At 39.0% G+C, this 20,854-nt stretch overlaps 1 protein-coding gene and 1 non-coding gene across 3 annotated transcripts in view; both read left to right on the top strand.

Moving 5' to 3' along the window:
- Positions 1 to 985: 985 nt before the first annotated feature.
- Positions 986 to 20,854, top strand: part of SCAMP1 (secretory carrier membrane protein 1) — an 89,207-nt gene continuing 69,338 nt past the window's right edge. For both annotated transcript variants that reach the window (XM_069492017.1, XM_069492018.1), the window contains exon 1: positions 986 to 1,142. In XM_069492017.1, the coding sequence (XP_069348118.1) occupies positions 1,086 to 1,142 (57 nt within the window). In that variant the 5' untranslated portion in view covers positions 986 to 1,085. The remainder of the gene's footprint in view (positions 1,143 to 20,854) is intronic.
- Positions 4,209 to 4,315, top strand: LOC138398469 (U6 spliceosomal RNA). Its single transcript, XR_011235961.1, has one exon. It is a non-coding gene; the product is annotated as a U6 spliceosomal RNA (small nuclear RNA).

A 20,854-nucleotide genomic window follows, 5' to 3' on the forward strand; every position in this document is an offset into this window, starting at 1 on the left:
TAAATGCTTTTCTGTTAGGGCAGAAGGAAAATGCAAGTGGGGAAAGTGAGGCCCTCTCAGTAAGTTCAGGGGTGGGGCAACGAATGGTACGAATGAATTTCTTACACACACATTTTTTGAGAATCTCATCCTTAGTGTTGGGGAAAAGAATAAGAAAAATTCAAAAGTGTATATTTTGCATCCAAATGCCTGAAGGTAAACAAAAACGAGTATGTTTTTATCTTCCACCAATATTAACTTGAGGGCCTTGATCTCTGGACTGGTGCCACCCCTCCCTGTGATGTCCGAAGAGGTAGCCATTTTACAGATTCCCGAAAGACGGGATAAGGGGCCATCCCCTGGTACTGAATCTCATCTTTCCAAAGCTCCTTGGAACAAGTCCGGATCCACAGTGCCAAAGCTGCTCTCCGTGATTTAGCAGCAACTTAGAGTTGGAGGGACCGGAAGATGGGAGGCCGGGATTCCCAGGTGGACTCGGCGCAAAATTTATTAGCAAGCCCCTCCCCCGCGCCCCAGCGTTTCCTCTGGAGATTGGCGCGGAGGCTTCTCCACAGCCCCGTGCCCCGAGCGCGGTTAAACAGCTGCTGCCCCCACCCCCAGGTGTGCGCACTCCGCCACCAGGCTGCTTCCCAACCTCGCACGGGGGGTGGGGGGGGTCATTGTGCGTCTTTCCTTCCCACAAAATACCACCTCTTCCCTAAGTCACGCTGGGTGCCAGGGAGCCGATTTTAAATCGATGCTAATACAGTCGGGTCCGCGCACGCTCCTCGAGATGCGGTGCTTTAGACCACGGGGCGCATCACCTCCGCTCGCCGTTCCCGGCTCCCTCCGCCTCCGGGCCCTACTCGGTCGCAGCCAAAGCCCGGAGCGTGGGATCCAGGCCCGGAGGAACAGGCCGGGAACGGGAGCCGCGGCCGGGAGCCAGTCGCACCGGGCATGCTCAGTGGCGCGGCCGGCTGGGTGGCCCCGCGAGCTGCACCCGGATCTGCTCGGCGGCGGCGACGTGAACGCGCAGGGGGGCGGCGGCCTCGCCTCATCTCTTTCCCTTCGCCTGGGTCGGGTGGGTGACGCCGAGCGCCAGAGAGATGTCGGATTTCGACAGTAACCCATTTGCGGACCCGGATCTCAACAACCCCTTCAAGGTGAGCTTCGACCCCAGCATCTCCCGCCGCCGCGACGCGTCGTTGTTTGTGAAAACAGACGAGTTCCTTCGCGCCCACTGCGTCCGCCCCTCGGCTCCCCTCGGCAGACCAGAGAGGGGCGCGGGGCCGCCGTTCCCCATTTGGGGTCGCGCCCCCGCCCCCCACGCGTCACCCGTTTGGGGGGGACCTCCCCAGCTACGCGTCAGGCCGCCCTTCCCCACGTCCCCGACTGGTGAGGCTCGTGCCCTCACCCGGGACTGGGCCCGCGCGCCCGGAGGGGCCCTGGCCCGCCCCTCGGGAGCGGGGAGAGCGAGAGCCGAGGGCAGGGGGAGTCGTGGCGGGCCGGGTCGGGGGCCGAGAGACGGCGGAGGGGGGCCTGCCCTGGGGTGGGGTTGTCATGGGGACCCGAAGTGGCAGTGGCGAAGCGCTGCGTGGGGTGATGGCAGAGGGTGGAGAAGGAGAGGGGTGAGGGCAGCGGATAGACTGCAATTAAAAAAAAAAAAAAAGGTTGTGTTTTTTATTTTTTAAACTTGTGCTGCACCCGAATACCACCAGCGGCGCTGCCATCCCCTCCTTTCCCCATTAGGCTGAGGTCGAGAGTGCTGATATCAAAACAGAAGTTAAAAATAAACAAACATATCTGGAAAACAATAGTGCATGTGGACATCTTCCTACCTAACTGCTCCTAGCAAGGTAAACGCTGGGATATTTTCCAAGCTCCCAGTGCGTCACCGGTTCTCTGGGCTGTATGAGGATACCATTTCCCACTTGAGCTGCTTTCCCTGTTGGAGTCGACCTTATCAACCCCAGCTGGTATAGAAACCCGCAAAGGAAGTGGCGGAGGTGTTCATGATCTGCGTTTAACGCAACATCTAAACTCTTTAAAAGTACTCTCTCTGGGTTTTATGAGCGTAACTGCTTAAGCGAGTAATTTGTTTCCAACTGTTGGTCGAAGTTGTTTCTTAATCACCGTTGGCCATGTGCAATAGTAACTTTAATTTGGAGTCAACACAAAATGAAACAGTAACTCTAATTTGTGGTCACGCAAGTGTGTCTTCTGGCTTGTTGAGTTTACATTTCTTCTTTTTATGCCTGGTTTTATCTCTTATTAGGAATCCTGGAAGAGTGAAAATATTCCTGTTTTATTAAATGCCTGGTGATTTCATAGAGGAGTTTTTTAATAAAATGAACCTGATTATTGACAGCTTGACTCACTTTGATTGAGGCTCAGTCAGTATTCCATTGTCCTTAATGATGCTTAAGAAAATTTAGTGCAACTGGCCTATAACTTTCAGTTTTTTACAGATGATATATAGTTGCATTTAAAGGAGAATCTTTTTCCCTTGAAGTTTTGTTTCAGTTAGTATTGGACTTGCATGTGTGGAAAATCAGGTTATTTTTAAACCATAGATTTCCTAAAGAGGCATTTTGTAAATTGCTAAATGAGTGTTATTTTAAAATATTTTGAAAGTATAACATCAAGAACCTTTTAGTTTTTCCTAATTCAGATAATTCATTGCTGCTGTTTATTTGGAATCTGACAATTTGGCTGTTTATTTTCTAGTAGGTCATTCCTTTTCATGGCTCATTTCTTATTCGCTGGTTCTCTTGTTAGGGCATTCTCTTCTTGGCCCAGACTGCCCTTTTGTGACATCTAATGTTGCCATGACACTTTCCTCTTCTGACATTTATAAGGTTGCTGTAGTAATTTTAAACCTCAAAGTAGTTTTAAATACTCATTCATTGTGGCATAAAATTATAAACCTTTTTTGTTTTTTATAAATGGATGCACTCAGAGGACAGTGATTATTCAAGTTCATAAAATGCTTAAGGGATGGATTCTTTAGGTCTAAGACTTGGTTGCACACATTCCTGCTTATGATCTTGCTGTTTTTGGTGACTCCTCCACTGTGAACCAATGTGACCCTTTATCTTTCCATTTGTGTCCTGCTGCCCTTTCTCCTCAAAGAAAAACTTTACATCTATATTGTATTTTTTCTTCTTTGTACTTTTGCTTTCTTCTAGGTGAAAATGATTTTTGAAATAACATTTCTGATACTCAAATATAAAAAGTTTCTAGACTCATCTTTGTGATACCTTATGATCATCTTTCTTTTCAAATCTGTTCTCATTTTCAGGTATATAATATATCACATTTGGTAACCATGCTAATTTCTTTCTTATTAAATTTTATTTGGTTTCTGTTACATTTTTTGTTAATATTTCTTTTCCTTCACTTTCATGTTAGGAATACTTTTGTAAGCATCTTTATTTGAGACAAGTCATGGAAATAATTTCTGAGTATAATCTCCTGAGGTAATGTAACCACAGTGGTTTACTTGATTTTATTGTAAAATTATAATTATTTGTGGTATTTAGTTCCCTTTTTTTTTTTTTTTTCCTGCCCCTGCTTTATTTCAGTGGCTGTGCTAGGCTCAGTGAATGGGTTTTCATTGTGTGTCAAGAAACTTGGAGTAACTGGAAATCTGTAGTAATCCAAAAGAAAATAGATTATTAATTATATGGAAATTTCTTAGAATCCACTCTCGAGTTGTTAAAATGTAGTTTTAAATGTAGAGAGGAGAAATACTTTCCACGTAGCCAACGTGCATTTATTGAATAATTACTGTATGTCCTTGTTCTTCGATTCAGTTTATTCTTTCAACAGACACTGAAGAAATGGCTGTATCCTTATGGATATTAGTCTAACATGGAGACAGACATACTTGGGAAGTGAAATAAATGGGGAGATTTCAATGACCTGCAGAGGTGAGCAGTATAGGCTCTTACAAGGCAGTGTAAGAGTGTATGATTAAGTGCCAGAATGAGTGCAGTTTGTTCTTAGGGAGAAAGTAATAAGTGGCCAGAAAATCTTCATGCCTTCTAATACGCTTTTGCATATAAATATGATAATTGATTGAATTAGAAAATTCATTATGGAAATAACATTTAAATTAATATAACTTTTAAAATATGAGGAGAATCAATTTCAGAGTTGAGAAGGCTGAATCTTAAAATGTATTTAGTCAGATCTCATTTTGTGGATTAAAACAAAAACAAACCACAGTGTTTGCTTCGGCAGCATATATGCTAAAATTGGAACGATACAGAGAAGATTAGCATGGCCCCTGCATAAGGAGGACACGCAAATTTGTGAAATGTTACATATTTTTTAAAAAAATGTTTTTTTTAAGTTAGTAAATATTTCATTAACGAAAAAAACCAAAAAACAAAGTCCAAAGAGGCTAACTTATTCATTGTCTTATGCCCACGTGTAGTAGGTAGGTTGTGTAGAATTGGCATTAGAACTTAGGTCTTCTGATTCCTAGTCCATTGCTGGTGGCACTGTATGTGCTTCCTGGATGCATTTTTGACACTACAATTCTTGCTTTTTATTTGAAGCTTAGCATTGAGGCTCTTGTGCTTGTGGTGAAGCAGCAGAGGAAAGGATTTAAAAATTTTGGCTCAAGAGTTAAGAAAAAGTTACTTAACCTCTTTAAGCCTCAGTTTACTATTCTGTAAAATAGTACAATAATACATTCTTCATAGGATTGTTAATAGGATTAGATGACTGTACATTTAGCATGTAGTAAGTACTCACATGGTGGCTTTAATAGGTACTAATATTTAATATTAACATTTAATTATGTTAACCACAGTATTCTTAGCTATTAATTTGGTAAAATTCCTGTTCCTTTTAGATTTTCTGGAGTGCTGGTAGTAGCCGTTTGGCTGATCGTAGTCAAGGAATCAAAGCTAAAAATAAGTAAGTGCTTTGCCCTAGGTCATCCTGCTAGACTAGACCAAGGTTGTCTGAATTCGGGTGCTTTGTCGCTACACATGGTTCCTCCCTAATAAAAGAATGCCATGTTAACTTTGAGCACAATATCCAATTATTTTGACCTCAAAAATTAATTCTACTTTATTTAAATAATCTCTTAGAAATGGCCTAAAATTCAGCATTCTCGCTTATGTTATCTTCTAAAGTCACAGTAATTTCAGTGGCATTCTAAGAGTTTAGTTGAAGTTGACAATTAAAAAGCTTGTCGTTAAAAAGTGACCCATAATTCAAGTATGTCATTCATTTGTCTTATTCTGTTTAGGCTGCTATAACAAAATACAGCACTCTACGCTGGGTAATTTATAAACAACAAAAATTTATTGCTTATAGTTCTGGAGGCTTGGAAGTCCAAGATCAAAGTGCTAGCAGATTCAGTGTCTAGTGAGGGCCTGTTCCTCATAGATGGCACCTTCTATTTGTCCTCACATGGTGGAAGGGGCAGCAGCATTCTGGGGCCTCTTTTGTAAGTGCATCACTTCCATTCTTGAGAGTGGAGCACTCATGACCTAATCACTTCTTATAGGCCCCACCTTCTAATACCATTACCTTGGAGAGTAATTTTCAACCTGTGATTTTTGAGGGAACACAGATGTTCAGACTGTAGCACCATTTGTTTTCATTGTTTTCATTTCAGGATGTTCTCCATCTTGTTTCATTTGCATTTTTGGTGATATTTACATAAAGTTGATTTGGCTCCTTATCTATTTAAAATTTTGAGTCTGGAGGTTAGATAGCCTAGGAAAGGATTCCTAGGATTTCCTTTGTGATAGTCACACTTTCAAAACTTTATTTTTTAATGTTAATCTGGGATATAGTGATTGTAGGTTATAGTCTGTGGTATTTTATGTTGATGAGTTCCTGCTCTCTTTTCCTCATGTTAGTATTTTTTAAAAGCATGTATTGAGCTATTTTTCGTATTTCATCAATTTAAGATGCCATCCTTTGTAAGATGCACCATTATTTAATTACCACTGTCTCACCTGTTGCTATGTAACAATCCCAAAATATAGTATCTTAAAACAATTATTTGCTCATGATTCTGTTATTTGAGGTAGGCAGGTTTTTTTTTTTTTTTTTTTTCCCTATTCTTACTTGAAGTCACTCAGGTGGCTTCAGTCACTTGACACCTTGACTAGGACTGGATGGTTTAAGATGTCCTCACTTACGTGCTTGCTGATGACCTGGAACTGTCAGTGGGGGCAGAAATTGGTTCTCTTTCATGTAGCCTCTTTACTAGTAATAACCTGGGCTTTTTGCATAGTGGCAACAGTGCTCCAAGAGGGCAAGAGTTGAAGCTACGGGGCTCCTTGAGTCATGTGCCACTTGTGCTACATTATGTTGGTCAAAACAAGCCACAAGATCAGTCCAGATTCAAAAAGAGGTGGAGAAGATTAGATTCCACTTCTTTTTTTTTTTTTTTTTAATTAAAAAAAATTTTTTTGAGACACTCTGTTGCTCAGGCTAGAGTGCCGTGGCGTCAGCCAACCTCACAGCAACCTCAAACTCCTGGGCTCGAGCAATCCTCCTGCCTCAGCCTGCCTAGCAGCTGGGACTACAGGCATGTGCCACCATGCCCGGCTAATTTTTCTCTATATATTTTTAGCTGTCCGTATAATTTCTTTATATTTTTAGTAGAGACGGGGTCTCCCTCTTGCTAAGGCTGGCCCCAAACTCCTGAGCTCAAACGATCCTTCTGCCTGCTAGGATTACAGGCGTGAGCCACCACGCCCGGCCAGATTCCACTTCCTGACAGGAGGAGGACCCATGAAGTACAGGTATACCCAGCATAAAATGGTGCGACAGGTATAGGACAACTTCAGTAGATGCTCCCATTCAAATAAGGGAAGAGTGGGAGGGCATATAGCAATTGCTGATGCACAGCAATTCTGAAATCTAGCCGTGTACATGTTGTTAGGATCCCCTACTTGGGAGCAATGAATGTTCCTTGATTAGGGCCCAGTTCTGCTACCTGGAACTGGTTCCTTCATCCATTATTTTGTTCTGCTTCTGGCTCCACCCTCTGAGAGAAAGAAAAAGACCTATTTGCAACTGAGTAGCATTTTCAGCCTGCTTCCTGCCCAGTTGAAAGTTGGGAGCCCAGGAGTTTCTTTTCATTGTGAGATGTCTGGGTTGGTTTGTTTGTTTCTTTGTTTGTTTTGGTCTAGACTGGCATAACTCTCTTAAAAATTTCTTGTTAATCTTATTGGTGTTCAAACCATGCCTTAAAAACCACGTCAATAATTCTTTGTAAGATAGTCTTTTTTACTTAGGATGACTTGTCAGGTGCTATGAATCAACACTCTTGAGCTATTTAGAAAACCTTTGGTCTAGGTTGAGCATCTCCTTTGGCCAGTGGAAGCTTTCAGGGAGGCACGATGGGAGGCTGTGACTGTAGGAGGCTGCTGTGCCACGTGACAAAACTAGTATTTGAACACAGTTTTATTTTGGTCCCATAGCTTTAACAGTGGTCATAGTTGAGATGATGGTGATTGTGAAAAATTTTGAAAGTAAACCGTTCTTGTGTTATTACCAAAAAAGTTTTTTTTTTTTTAAAGAATACAGTTAATATTTAATAGTGCTGAATCCAGATCCAAATAATTTATTGGTTGTTTATTTTTTGAGACAGAGTCTCACTCTGTTGTCCAGGCTGGAGTGCAGTGGCTTTATCATAGCTCACTGTAGTCCTGGGCTAGAGGGATCGTCCTGCCTCAGCCTCCTAGTATATGGGACTGCAAGTGAGCACCACCATGCCCCACTAATTTTTTTATTTTTTGTAGAGACAGGGTCTCACTGTATTGCCCAGGCTGGTCTCAGGCTTTTATCCTTAAGCAGTCCTCCTCCCGTGGCCTCCCAAAATGCTGGGATTACAGGTTTGAATCACCATGCTTAGAGTATTTTCTTAATATGAACCACCAGTGTGATATAGTTGCTGAAAAAATACATGTAATGAAATTAGTGAATAGTTAATCAAAGATCACTGGTCACAGATCATCACAGTAGGCATAATGAAAAAGTTTGAAATATTGGAATGATTACCAAAATGTGACATAGAGACAGACATGATGTGAGCCTGTGTTGTTGGAAAAATGGCACCCATAGACTTGCTTGAAGCAGGGTTGCCACAAACTTTTAATTTACAAAATATGCAGTAAAGTGCAATAAAATGAGGTTTCCCTGTATTTCCTCTCATATTCTGATATATTAGATGTTGGACTTGAGTCTTACCATCAGCTAGAGAGGAAGCTTTGCATTCTAGAGGCCTGCTATGCTCTAAGCCTCAGCTGCTTTTGACACATAGGTGATGATGTCCTCTTTCCTGTGACCCTTGTCCACCCTGGCTTTAGCTGACTGATCTTGCAGAGTATACCTGGCCTAAAGGAAGCAGCAGAGTAGGAATCATCTCACTAGGGCTTTTGAGGGCCATTTTCAATAATTCCAGTCCCTCACTAGAGCAGTTCTTGAAATAGAAGTAGATATTGTGGAATTGCTGTCTCCATGAAACCTTCCATCCTTTTTTCTGTGTATATCTTTAAGATACTTTCCCATCCCCAGCATTTGAGGTGAACTGAGTGAGTCTTTGTTTCAACCAAAATTGCCAAACAGTAAATGTGAAGTAACATTTTCTTGCCAAAATTGTGGTAGATTTAAACCTGTATTTAGATCTACAGTTTTTGGTGGTATAGTGGAATAATGCAAATCCAAACATTATAAGATGTGTTCAAATCACAAGGGAGAATTTCCCAACTTTCAATAGGTGTGGTATACAAAAGGTAACAAGGAGTTTGGTTGGATTTGACCTTGTAACAAGTCTCCTTACCACTTTCATTCTGTTTCATTTGTGCCCACTGAGGCAGTCTGTACTGTCTTACAGTTTCTGACTTGACATGTATAGAACAGTGTTGGTACCCCTGTTCTTTCTTGTGCAAGAACTGCCACAAGAAACCCTTGTGATCTGTACCCAGGGAGCAATCCAGTAATCCCCTTGTCCTTGGTGTTTTGGGTACTTTTAAGAATAAGCAATGTTTGTTACTTCATCAATTGTTGGACACTTAGGTTGCTTCTACGTTTTGGCTTTTGCGAATAATGTTGCTATAAATATTCATGTACAAGTTATTGTTTGAACAATTTAAAAAATTGTGTATATAGCTACGAGTGGAATTGCTGAATCATATGATAACTCTATGTTTAATCATTTGAGGAACTTCCAGATCTTTTTCTGTAGTGGCTGCACCATTTTATATTCCTACTAGCAGTGTATGACTATGCAGAATTCTCCACATCCTTGCCAATACTTGTTACTACCTGTTTTTTATTCTAGCCATCCTGGTGGATGGTATCTCATGGTTTTGATTTGTGTTCCCTTGATAACTAATGATGTTGAGAACCATTTTATGTACTTATTGACTATTTGCATATCTTCTTTGGAGAAATGTTTATTCATATCCTTTATATATTTTTAGGTTGGTTTGTCTTTTTTATTATTGAGTTGTAGATTTTTATATATTGTGGATACAAGTCCTTTATCAGGTACGTGATTTGCGAACATTTTCTGTCATTCTGTGGGCTTTTTATGTTCTTGTTAATGTCCTTTGAAGCAGAAAAGCTTTTAATTTTGATCAAGTCCAAATTATCTTTTTTTGTTGTTTTTGTCTTATCTAATAATCTTTTGCCAAATCTAAGGTAATGAAAGTTTATCCCTGTGTTTTAAGAGTTTAATAGTTTTAGCTCTTACATTTAGGTTTATGATTAATTTTGAGTTTTTTTTTATATATGCCATGAAGTAAAGTTCAACTTCATTCTTTTGCATGTGGATATATAGTTCCAGCACCATTTGCTGAAAAGACTGTTCTTTCCCCATTGAATGATGTTGGTATGCTTGTTGAGAATCTCAGTATTCTTTCTTTAACTGTGTTCTTGCAAAGGAGATGAAGAATTTTACCTGGAAAACCATCATATTTCATGCAAAAATGTCTCCCAAATACCTGGTGAGTGTTCCCAGAGTATATATTAACTTGCTCAGCTCCTAAAATTATCAGAGCTAGTGTTGCAACTGCTTCTAAATCCTTTCATACTTCAATGCTTAATAAAACAATAACAACAACATTGTAGTGACAGGTTTTACATTTGGTTTTAGAATGTAATTATGAACACATTGTCAATATACCAACTTGATACTTTTCCTTTTTTTAAAAAAAACTTAAATATTTTTGTTTGTTTTACAGAATACAGTTGAATTGCAGAATATGTTTTTGCATATAAGCAAAAATATTGGGCTGGGCGCAGTGGCTCACGCCTGTAATCCTAGCACTGTGGGAGGCCGAGGCGGGTGGATCGCTCAAGGTCAGGAGTTCGAGACCAGCCTGAGCAAGAGCAAGAGCGAGACCCCGTCTCTACTGAAAATAGAAAGAAATTATCTGGCCAACTAAAATATATATAGAAAAAATTAGCCGGGCATGGTGGCGCATGCCTGTAGTCCCAGCTACGCGGGAGGCTGTGGCAGTAGGATTGCTTAAGCCCAGGAGTTTGAGGTTGCTGTAAGCTAGGCTGATGCCATGGCACTCACTCTAGCCAGGGCAACAAAGTGACACAGTGTCTCAAAAGAAAAAAAAAAAAAAAAATTGGAACCTCTTAAACTCATAAAGCAAGGGATAGGTGTGTATTTATAAAGTGTTGTGCATTTTGAGTATTGGTGAGATCAAAACTAGGAAGAAGGGATTTGTGATAGTTGCACACTAATGATTTTAACTTTACTGATAATAGAAGAAAACACAAATCAGACATTTGAATGCAAGTGATGTAGCTCTTAAAGATTTTTGCTTGTCAAACACAGTGAAAACAATCCATATTGTAGAAACATTACATACATAGCAAATACTGGACATTCCCACTTTTTCCAAGAGAAATAAGCAGTGGTCATGTTGTATACATGCAAGTGGCAGCCATTTAACCTGTGGGAATCTTCTACTAGTGGTTAAAATTCTCATACGGTAGTTTGGAATATAAGAAAAGTAATGTCAGCTCAAAGTGGTAGGTAATAGGAAAAGAGCATCAGGAGAATTGGCCAGTCATGGCCAGGGGCTGGTTTACTAGGTATAAGTTTATCACCATTTGGCAATTTTCCTAGAGCTGTGGGTGCTTGTTCTGGTTGATTTAGTCAGGCTTGTGGTTTTATATATGGTGTAGCATGTTGAACTTTTGGCATCTTAAATAGTCATAAATTTTAGCGAATTTCTTACAGGTAAGTAGCATATTATAAAAATGCAAATTAATGTATTCCCTAACCCTAAAAGAAATAATACACACTTTTTCTATTTTAAAAATCTTTAATGGAAATCTTTATAGTTGAATCTCAGGGGAACTTAACCTCCATTTAAAATTGAGTTCATAAGAAAAAGTTCTATAAACTATATATACTGCAGGCAGCCATTTCTATGTTCTTAGCTTGGTGGTAGGGGAACTAGAAGAAGGAGTAAATGAAATTTGTAGAGATTTCTTTTCCACCAGGAGAGGGAAATAGGTAAGAAGGTGGAACCAGGCTGCCTAGGTTGGCTTCTCTGTCTCCTAGTTAGGCAAATTACTTAGTTTTTCTGCTTTCAGCATTTATTTAGTTTTTTTGTTTGTTTGTTTTACATTTCTTGTAATTTTAGTCCTTTTAAATCAGGACAAAGATGGGAATCTCTTAAAATAACAGATAAAGAAAATACATAATGCAAGATTATCTTTGGTTGTAACTTGTGATTATTTTTTATTTCATCCTTAAATTGCCTATATTTCCTATGGCAGACTCTAATTTGTGTTAACTTTAAAACTTTTTGGTATTAACAGAAATAGTAACAAAAACAAAACATGTAAATTACTGGTTGCTTTACAAAGCTTAGGGGTTTTAGAAGCTATTATATATCAGGCCGGGCGCGGTGGCTCACGCCTGTAATCCTAGCACTCTGGGAGGCCGAGGCGGGTGGATCGCTCGAGGTCAGGAGTTCGAGACCAGCCTGAGCAAGAGTGAGACCCCGTCTCTACTAAAAATAGAAAGAAATTATATGGACAACTAAAATATATATATACAAAAAATTAGCCGGGCATGGTGGCGCATGCCTGTAGTCCTAGCTACTCGGAAGACTGAGGCAGTAGGATCCCTTAAGCCCAGGAGTTTGAGGTTGCTGTGAGCTAGACTGACGCCACGGCACTCACTCTAGCCCGGGCAACAGAGTGAGACTCTGTCTCAAAAAAAAAAAAAAAAAAAGAAGCTATTATATATCATGACTTAAACTGAGGATAACAGTAAGGACAGCTTATTTTTATGACAAATCACCTTGTGATGTAGGTTTCATTTAAATGTTAAGAGTTGTACACTTGGTTAATGTTGGAGATTTTTGAAAACGACATCTAGTGTTCTTTTTATTATATTAGATAATTAAATATGAAATGTCTGATTTCGAATCAAAAGCTTAGTTTATATCTTAAACAAGAAGCAGTACGATTAATCAAAGTATGTGCCTAAACTGTCGACACAGTTTTGCCATCTTAACGGTAGCTTGCTTATGCCAGCAGCAAAGAAACCTGGAGGGTGAGTGGCAATGAAATTATGAAAGGCGGTTTCCACAGCTTGTTAATATTTGAATATTTTTCCTTGCAAAAGTGGTCCAAAGGCTAGAAGAAGTGGTAGTCAGTTGGTGCAAGGTCTGCTGAATACGGTGGATGACAGAATTTCCAAGTTCAACTTCTGTAGTTTGAGCAGCATTGTTTTTTGTGACATGTGGTCTTGCAAGAGTATTAGTCTGTCTCTGTTGACCAATCTCGGCTGCTTAATTGCAAGCATCCTGATCATTTTTTCCAATTGGTTGTGGGGTAGACACCCACTGTAATTGATTGACCAGGTTTCATCAAACTGTAGTGGACAATACCAGTGCTGGACCACCAAAAAGACACCATTAGCTTTTTTTTGATGAATATTCAGTTTTAGACTTTGTTTTGGCACCTCATCTTTATCCAGCCATTGTGGCAAACACTTGCGATTGTCAAAAAGAATCTGTTTTTCATCGCACATGACAATACGGTGTAGAAATGGTTCACTTTTATGTTGTGACAGCAAAAAGGGGCTTTGAGACTATTTCTCTTCTGATGCTTATTTAATTCTTGGGTAACCCATCTATCCAGGTTCTTTACCTTGCCCGTTTGTTTCAAATGGTCCAATATTGTTGGAATAGTAATGTCAAACCTTGCCACTAATTCACCAGTAGGTTGAGATGGATTCGCTTCTGCTACAGCTTTCAGCTCATCATTATCCATCTTGGTCTCAGGTCACCACATGGCTCATGTTCAAGATTAAAATCTCCAGAACGGAACTTCTCAAACCATCGACACACTGTGCATTCATTAGCCACATCCTTCCCAAACACTTTGTTGATTATTTCGAGCTGTCTGTGCTGCATTGGTTCCATGACCGAATTCATATTCGAAAAGAACATGAATTTTTGACTTATCCATAGTTTCACAAAAATTGCTCTAAAAAAAATTTGAAAGATAATCACAAGCCAAAACGTGTTTGAAAGAATGAGGATGTACCTTCATACACACACACACACGCACACACACACACGTATCAAAGTGAAATGTCGAAGATATCAACTGTCAGACTTAATACTTAAGGAAATTGGACATTCCATACTTAATACCCTAATATTTGTCCTAATTTTTTTTTTTTTTAAGAGGCGGGGTCTTGCTCTGTTGCTGAGGCTGCACTGGAGTGGCACGATCATAGCTCACTACAGCCTCAAATTCCTGGACTCAGATGATCCTCCTGCTTTAGCCTCCCCAGTAGCTAGGACTCCAGGAGTGTGCCACCATGCCCAGCTAAGTTTTTTATTTTTTTGTAGAGACAGGAGTCTTGCTGTGTTGCCCAGGCTGGTCTGGAGCTCCTGTCCTCAAGCAGTCCTCCTGCCTCAGCCTCCCAACATGTTGGGGTTACAGGCGTCAACCACCACTCTGGACTGAGCTAATAGTTTTTAAAGTTATAATTAGTTTTCAAAGTCATGGGAGGCTAGCAAGGGATGAATCCCTGGTCTCACAATGAACCTTTCCTCCCCCATGGATACACTGTAATATGTAGAGAATGCTTGGGTTTGGTGGTACATACTATGATTCTGAATACTGGCCTGGGGATCTTAACCACATTCAAAATTAGTTCATAAGAAAATGTTCTGTGAACTACACACTTATTCTCAGATAGAAAAACCATACTTAAAAGTTGTCTGACTATAATATGAGCAAACTATTAAGATCTTTTAAAATTTGTTCACTTCTTGCTTGCCACATTTAGTGTTACTTGGTATTTCACTGTTTAATATATTAAAGGACAATGATAGAAAACCCATTAATCTTGATGGAGAAACCACTACGTATGATAAAACAAACTTTGCACAAAAGTCTCAACAGTTTACTAAAAATAGGGATATTTACGTGAGAGGGCTCTGTTCTCCAGCTCCTAGGATATTAATTTAATGGCTTGTTCTTTAATGGTCAAAGGCAATTTGGCTTGTGGGTCAGTTGAACAGACACACAACTAAATATTTTTCTATTTTATGTGACCAACCTTTTTCATGTCTGTAGACTTCAGTTCATTTAATATTGGGGCACCTAGCCCTATTACTCAATTTCTCATATTTTAAAAGAAATTTTGGTGATTTAATATAATAGGATGTGAAAGTAAAGCCTCTCATATGTAAATATTCAAACTCCAGTGTCAGTGTAGTCCCTGATGGCTAATCCTCCAATCCCATTTCTCGTTACTTCTTTGCTAATGAGCATTTCTATTTATTTAATGAAGGTACTGGGTGATCTTGTATTTAGCTTTTGAAGGCATGAATTTATAGCTGGTTGGCAACATTTCTTCTAAGAAATATTGTGTCTGATTATCTTTTTATTTTTAACAACCATATGAGATGTTCATATGCCACACAATTCACCCATCTAAAGGGTACAGTTCAGTGGTTTTTAGTGTATTCACAGTAGTGCAGTCATTGGTACTATAAATTTAAGAACATTTTCATCTTTCCAAAAAGAAACCCCCTTGCCTTTATCAGTCACTTCACATTTTTCTCCCAACCTTTCCAGCCCTAGGTGACCCCTGGTATACTTTCTGAACATTTCATATCAATGGAATCATACAATATGTGGTGTTCCATGACTGGCTTCTTTCACTTATCATAATGTATTTAAATTCATCCATGTTATAGCGTGTTTCAGGACTTCATTTCTTTTTATTGCCAAATAATATTGCATTGTATGGACATACTGCATTTTTTTCTTTTTTTGTCCATCCATTAGGTGATACAGATCTGTGTTTCTGGTTTTTGGTTATTATGAATAGTGCCACTGTGAATATTTGTGAACAAATTTTTTTGTGGGCTTATGACTTCATTCTCTTGCATATATAGGAGTGGAATTGCTAGGTCATATGGTAACTGCCAAATTATTTTCCAAAATGGTTGCACTCTTTGTTTTGTTTTGTTTTGTTGAGGCAGAGTCTCACTCTGTTGCCTGGGCTAGAGTGCCATGGCGTTAGCCTAGCTCACAGCAACCTCAAACTCCTGGGCTCAAGCAATTCTCCTGCCTCAGTCTCCCAAGTAGCTGGGACTACAGGCATGTGCCACCATGCCCGGCTAATTTTTTCTCTATATATTTTTAGCTGTCCATATAATTTCTTTCTATTTTTAGTAGAGACGGGGTCTCGCTCTTGCTCAGGCTGGTCTCGAACTCCTGAGCTCAAACGATCCACGCGCCTTGGCCTCCCAGAGCTCTAGGATTACAGGCATGAGCCACTGTGCCTGGCCAGTTGCACTCTTTTATATTACCTTCAGCAGAGTATGAGCATTCTAGTTTTTTCCATGTCTTTGCCAACACTAGTCTTTTTGATAATAGTCATCCTAATAGGTGTGAATGGTATCTCATTTTGGTTTTGATTTGCATTTCCCTGACAACTAATGATGTGGAACATCTTTTCATGTGCTTATTGGCCATTTGTCTGCACTGGAGAAATGTCTATTCTGACCCTTTGCCCATTTTTAAATTGTGGGGTTTTTTTTAATAATTGAGTTATAAGAATTCTTTATATATTCTGGGCAAAAGTCACTTGTCACTCACATGATTTGCAAAAATTTTCTCAAGTTATCTTTTTACTTTTTTAAAAAACATTTTAGGATTTTATGTTGTGGGGGATGGGAATCTTGCTATGTTGTCTAGGCTGGTCTCAAACAAATAATCCTCCCACCTCAAGCTGGGAGGTGGCCAGGATTATAGGGGCCAGGAAGCACACCCAGCTTCTTTTTACTTTCTTTTTTTTTTTTTTTGAGACAGCGTCTCACTCTCTTGCCCGGGCTAGAGTGAGTGCCATGGCATCAGCCCCGCTCACAGCAACCTCAAACTCCTGGGCTCAAGCAATTCTCCTGCCTCAGCCTCCCGAATAGCTGGGACTACAGGCATGCGCCACCATGCCCGGCTAATTTTTTCTGTATATATTTTTAGTTGTCCATATAATTTCTTTCTATTTTTAGTAGAGACGGGGTCTTGCTCTTGCTCAGGCTGGTCTCGAACTCCTGACCTCGAGCGATCCACCCGCCTCGGCCTCCCAGAGTGCTAGGATTACAGGCGTGAGCCACCGCGCCCGGCCTCTTTTTACTTTCTTGATGGTATTGTTTGTAGCATGAAAATTTTTAATTTTGATAGTCTTTTTTTGTTTTTGTTACCTGTGTGTTTGCTGTCATATCTAATAAACCATGCCTAACTCAAGGTCATGAAGATTGAATCCTATGTTTTAAGAGTTTTGTAGTTTTGGCATGTACATTTAGGGCTGTGATTCATTTTGAGTTAATTTTTGTAGTATATGGTGAGAGATATTAGTCATCTTTTTAAAGTTTATTTTGTCAAATCTTAAGGGTTTACTATCCATGTAAAGCATTTTCATACTATCTAAATGTTCAGTGCTGTGCCCTACTGATTGCTTTAGGAAATAATTTGGGTTCTTGCCATTGCTCTATCTTTAGACATTATATTTTTGACTGTAGTTCAGTTGAAATAATGTTTTCATGTAGTTCGTGTGGCTCAGACACAGTGCTATAAAATAGAACGTGAAATATGGAGTAGCAGGATCCCTTTACTGTGGTGGTTTCTGATAGCATTTGCTATCTCATTCTTTGGCCAGTGGACTAATTTCTATTGTTTTGGTTAGGTGATTAATTGTGACTTTTTGAGTGGATTTAATAGCATAATTTGAAGAACAAAGCATATTCTCAGTCCATTAACCATTATACTTAAAGTGGAGAGTTTGCCAGTTTAATAGGTCTTTAGAGTGATTTAATTTTTTTTGTAATTACGGTGACTGTATTAGAGATAAAGAGGACCAAACTCAGTTGTCTCCAAGAAATTGTTACCATTGAAGATAGAACAAGAGTTGGTTATTTATTTTGCAAACATTATATGGAGCTACTAAAACCAGTCAGACACTATGATAGTCATTAAGGATACAAAGATAAAGAGATGTCCCTGATGTCAAAGAATCCACACTTTCGTTGGGAGACATAGTATTAATTTGTGATAAATGCGTTCTTGCTAAAGAAACAAGAATAGCATATTTTTCATATTGCAGAAGGAAAACTTCCTGAGAAGATGAGGCCTGAGCTATCTTGCCTCAGTTTCCCTAAATACAGAATCTGAGGCAGAAGGCGTATGTGTTGTTGTAGTTCACTCACCTCATTTTATATGTAGGGACATTGAGACAAGGTTAATTTTGCTAAGTTCACTCAGGAATGACAGAATTTGGACTAGAACTATTCCGTGGAGGGGCCATAATAAGGATAATGATGTGAGAAATTATTTCTCACAGCAGCTGCTAAAAGTGCTGCAAGCAGTATAAAAGTAAACAAAGAAAGGACCAGACCGCTCAATTTCTCTTTGACTATGGACTAAGAAACGATATTTTCTGGAGAAACTAGAATTTCTTGCTTTCTGTATTGTTTAGTTTCCTTACATAGATCATTAATTATCAGGAGGAAATTTTTACCAAATTATATTCACAAATGATGTTTTGTTTTTGTGAACTAAAATAGAATGTTAAGCCCCAAGCCAACTGGGTGGACCCCCTCTTGGCTGATGGGACCCCAGAAAAATCTTAAAGCTGAGTTGCTGTCCATGTGAAGGGAAGTCAGGCCTTATTTTTCCGCCTCCCTTTCGGAGTTACTCTTTGTAACAATAAGATACTAATACATTAACAGGAATGAAGGCCATGCATGATGAAGCTTAAACCACACCTGTAAGCCATCAGTTTACTTAACAGATCACTGGAGTTTTGATAAATTGGGTGGTTTGTTTCTGATTAACAGACACCTTTATCTTAGGGTAAAACATCCAAGCCTTAAGACAGAACTTCATTCCTTTAACCAATTACAAATCAAAGATTCTTTAAACCCATCCATAACCTGTAAGCCCCTCACTTCAAGATGTCCCACCGTTTTGGGACAAACCTTCAACGTATTGATTTATAATTTTATGTGTAATTCCTGTCTCCGTGAAGGTATAAAACCAAACTGTCACCCAGCTACCTTGGGTGCATTTTCTCAAGACCTCTTGAGGACATGTTTCCCCAAGCTGCAGTCACACACACTTGGCTCAGAATACACCTCTTTAAATTATTTTACAGAGTTTGGGTTTTTTCCCGTAACATTTCCAAAGAGTTCTTCCTCTAGAATCTATACAGTATAGTAAGTAATGGACTTACTGTTTTTTTGAGGGGGCACGTAATGATAATGTTAATGTGGACAAATAGTGCAATTTAAGGTGGTTTGTTTTACTTTCAAGTTGCACTGTCTTTCAGATGCCTCCTGTGCAGTAAATCTGCTCGGGTATCATTGGTTTAGTTATGTTTCTAATTTACTGAAGTCTGATTTGGGTCTATAAAAAATTAGTTTGTGAGTCTCTTTTAGGTTTGAGTAAGGCTGTTATGACTCTTGCCATGAGCATGAATTTTTCAGAATTGTGATTTACTGAGTAATTCCTAGTGATTAATTAAGCACTTTTTATAATGATTTATAAAAGTTTTGCTAAGTACGTTGTGGTCTTAGCGTCTTGCTGAGAGATTTTTAATAGCTTTTCCTAGTTCATTTCTTTTTTTTTTTTTTTAAATGAGACATTTAGAAACTGTAGTACTGTTCCAGGTAAGTGAAATTTTCAATATTTATTAAATTCATATGATAGTAACTCTGAAAATTATAGAGTAGGGAAAAAATTTAACTGAGGGCAGGGCCTCAGTTTGGGGCCTTTCTTGTTTAATCAAGTCACCTGGTCTAGTGTATAATATTGATTGGACTAAACAGAGCTACTGAAGAGTATTTTAATTAAGTTTTGTGGAGTAACACAATGTTTAATTCATTTTCTTTTGAGGAAATATAGTTTTAAACCTAAATTTGTTTTCTTTATTACATTTTCCTCCAACAGATCAGTCTTTAGATTTAGATTTGGATTTGAATCCTGACCATATCGCCTATTAGCTGTATGACTTTGGGCAAATTACTTAAATACCTCTGAGCCAGTTTTCTCGACAGTGAAAGAAAGGATATATAACCTAAATCATAGAGCTCTTCTGAGGATTACATGAGATAGTTAAAGAGTCTGGTATGCTAACCTAGATGAATTCTCTTTCTCTCTTTGAATCTAACTTGCTGTGGACTTTTTCAGTTTTCCATAGGCTTCCTTGATAGAATTGTAAATATCCATTTTTCTTCTATATGTCTGTATTATTTAAAAAAAATAGTTTTTTAGAGAGAGAGTCTCACTCTGACCCCCACGCTGGAGTATAGTGGTATTTAATAAGATTATAGCTCACTGCAGCCTCAACTCCTGGGCTCAAAGAATCCTCCCATTTCAGCCTCCTGAATAGCTGGGACTATAGGTGTGTACAACGGTGCCTGGAAAAATTTTTTTTTCTTTTTTTTGTAGAGACAGGGTCTTTCTGTGTTGCCCAGATTGGTCTCAAACTCTTGGGCTCAAGCCATCCTCCCGTCTCAGCCTCCCGAGTACCTGGGATTACAGGTGCAAGTCACCATGTCTAACTAAATGTCTGATACATTTAAAATATTGCTTTCTAATATTTCATGTGAAAATGTGAAAAAGTGATGGTGAAAGTCTGCTACTATGTTATATACAATTACTGGACTGGGAAGCTCCTGATCCAGATCTCTTGTCATCCTTTGTAATTCTGAAAAACTTAGAGGAAATTTAAGTCTGGGTTTGTTGTTTTCCTTTTTGCTAACAAATGAATTAGTACAAATGGATGAAAGTGAAATTATATTATAAGCCAGTCTTGAATGGGTTGTAATGCCTAGATCAGTACTGCCAAGCAGAAATATAATTTGTGCCATGTGTATAATTTAAAATTTTTTTGTACCCGCATCAAAAAGGAAAAACTAGGTAAAATTGATTTTAATATATTTTACTCCATATATGTGAAGTCTTATTCTAACACATAATATAAAAATTATTAAGATATTTTGCATTCTTTTGTGCTAAATTCAATATCGAGTTTGTTTTAAACTTTAAGCACATCTCAGTTGGACTAATTACATTTCAAGAGCTACTTGTGGCTAGTGGCCATCATATTGTACAGCACAGGTCTAGATGAATAAAATGTGTTACTACAATAGTAAATGGTTTTTGCACGTTGTAGGGTGTGTGATAAAAGAATATCAATAGTAATTGCCAATCTAATGTTTGTCTTTATTCCTTAGCAGTGACTTATGTAGATGGTGAGAATTTACCCATCTTTGCAGTCTCTATTTCATAAATGATTTCACCAGTTATTACCCATTCCCTAATATTTAAA

Source organism: Eulemur rufifrons, chromosome 17 (assembly GCF_041146395.1).
Source record: "Eulemur rufifrons isolate Redbay chromosome 17, OSU_ERuf_1, whole genome shotgun sequence".
Lineage (NCBI taxonomy): Eukaryota > Metazoa > Chordata > Mammalia > Primates > Lemuridae > Eulemur > Eulemur rufifrons.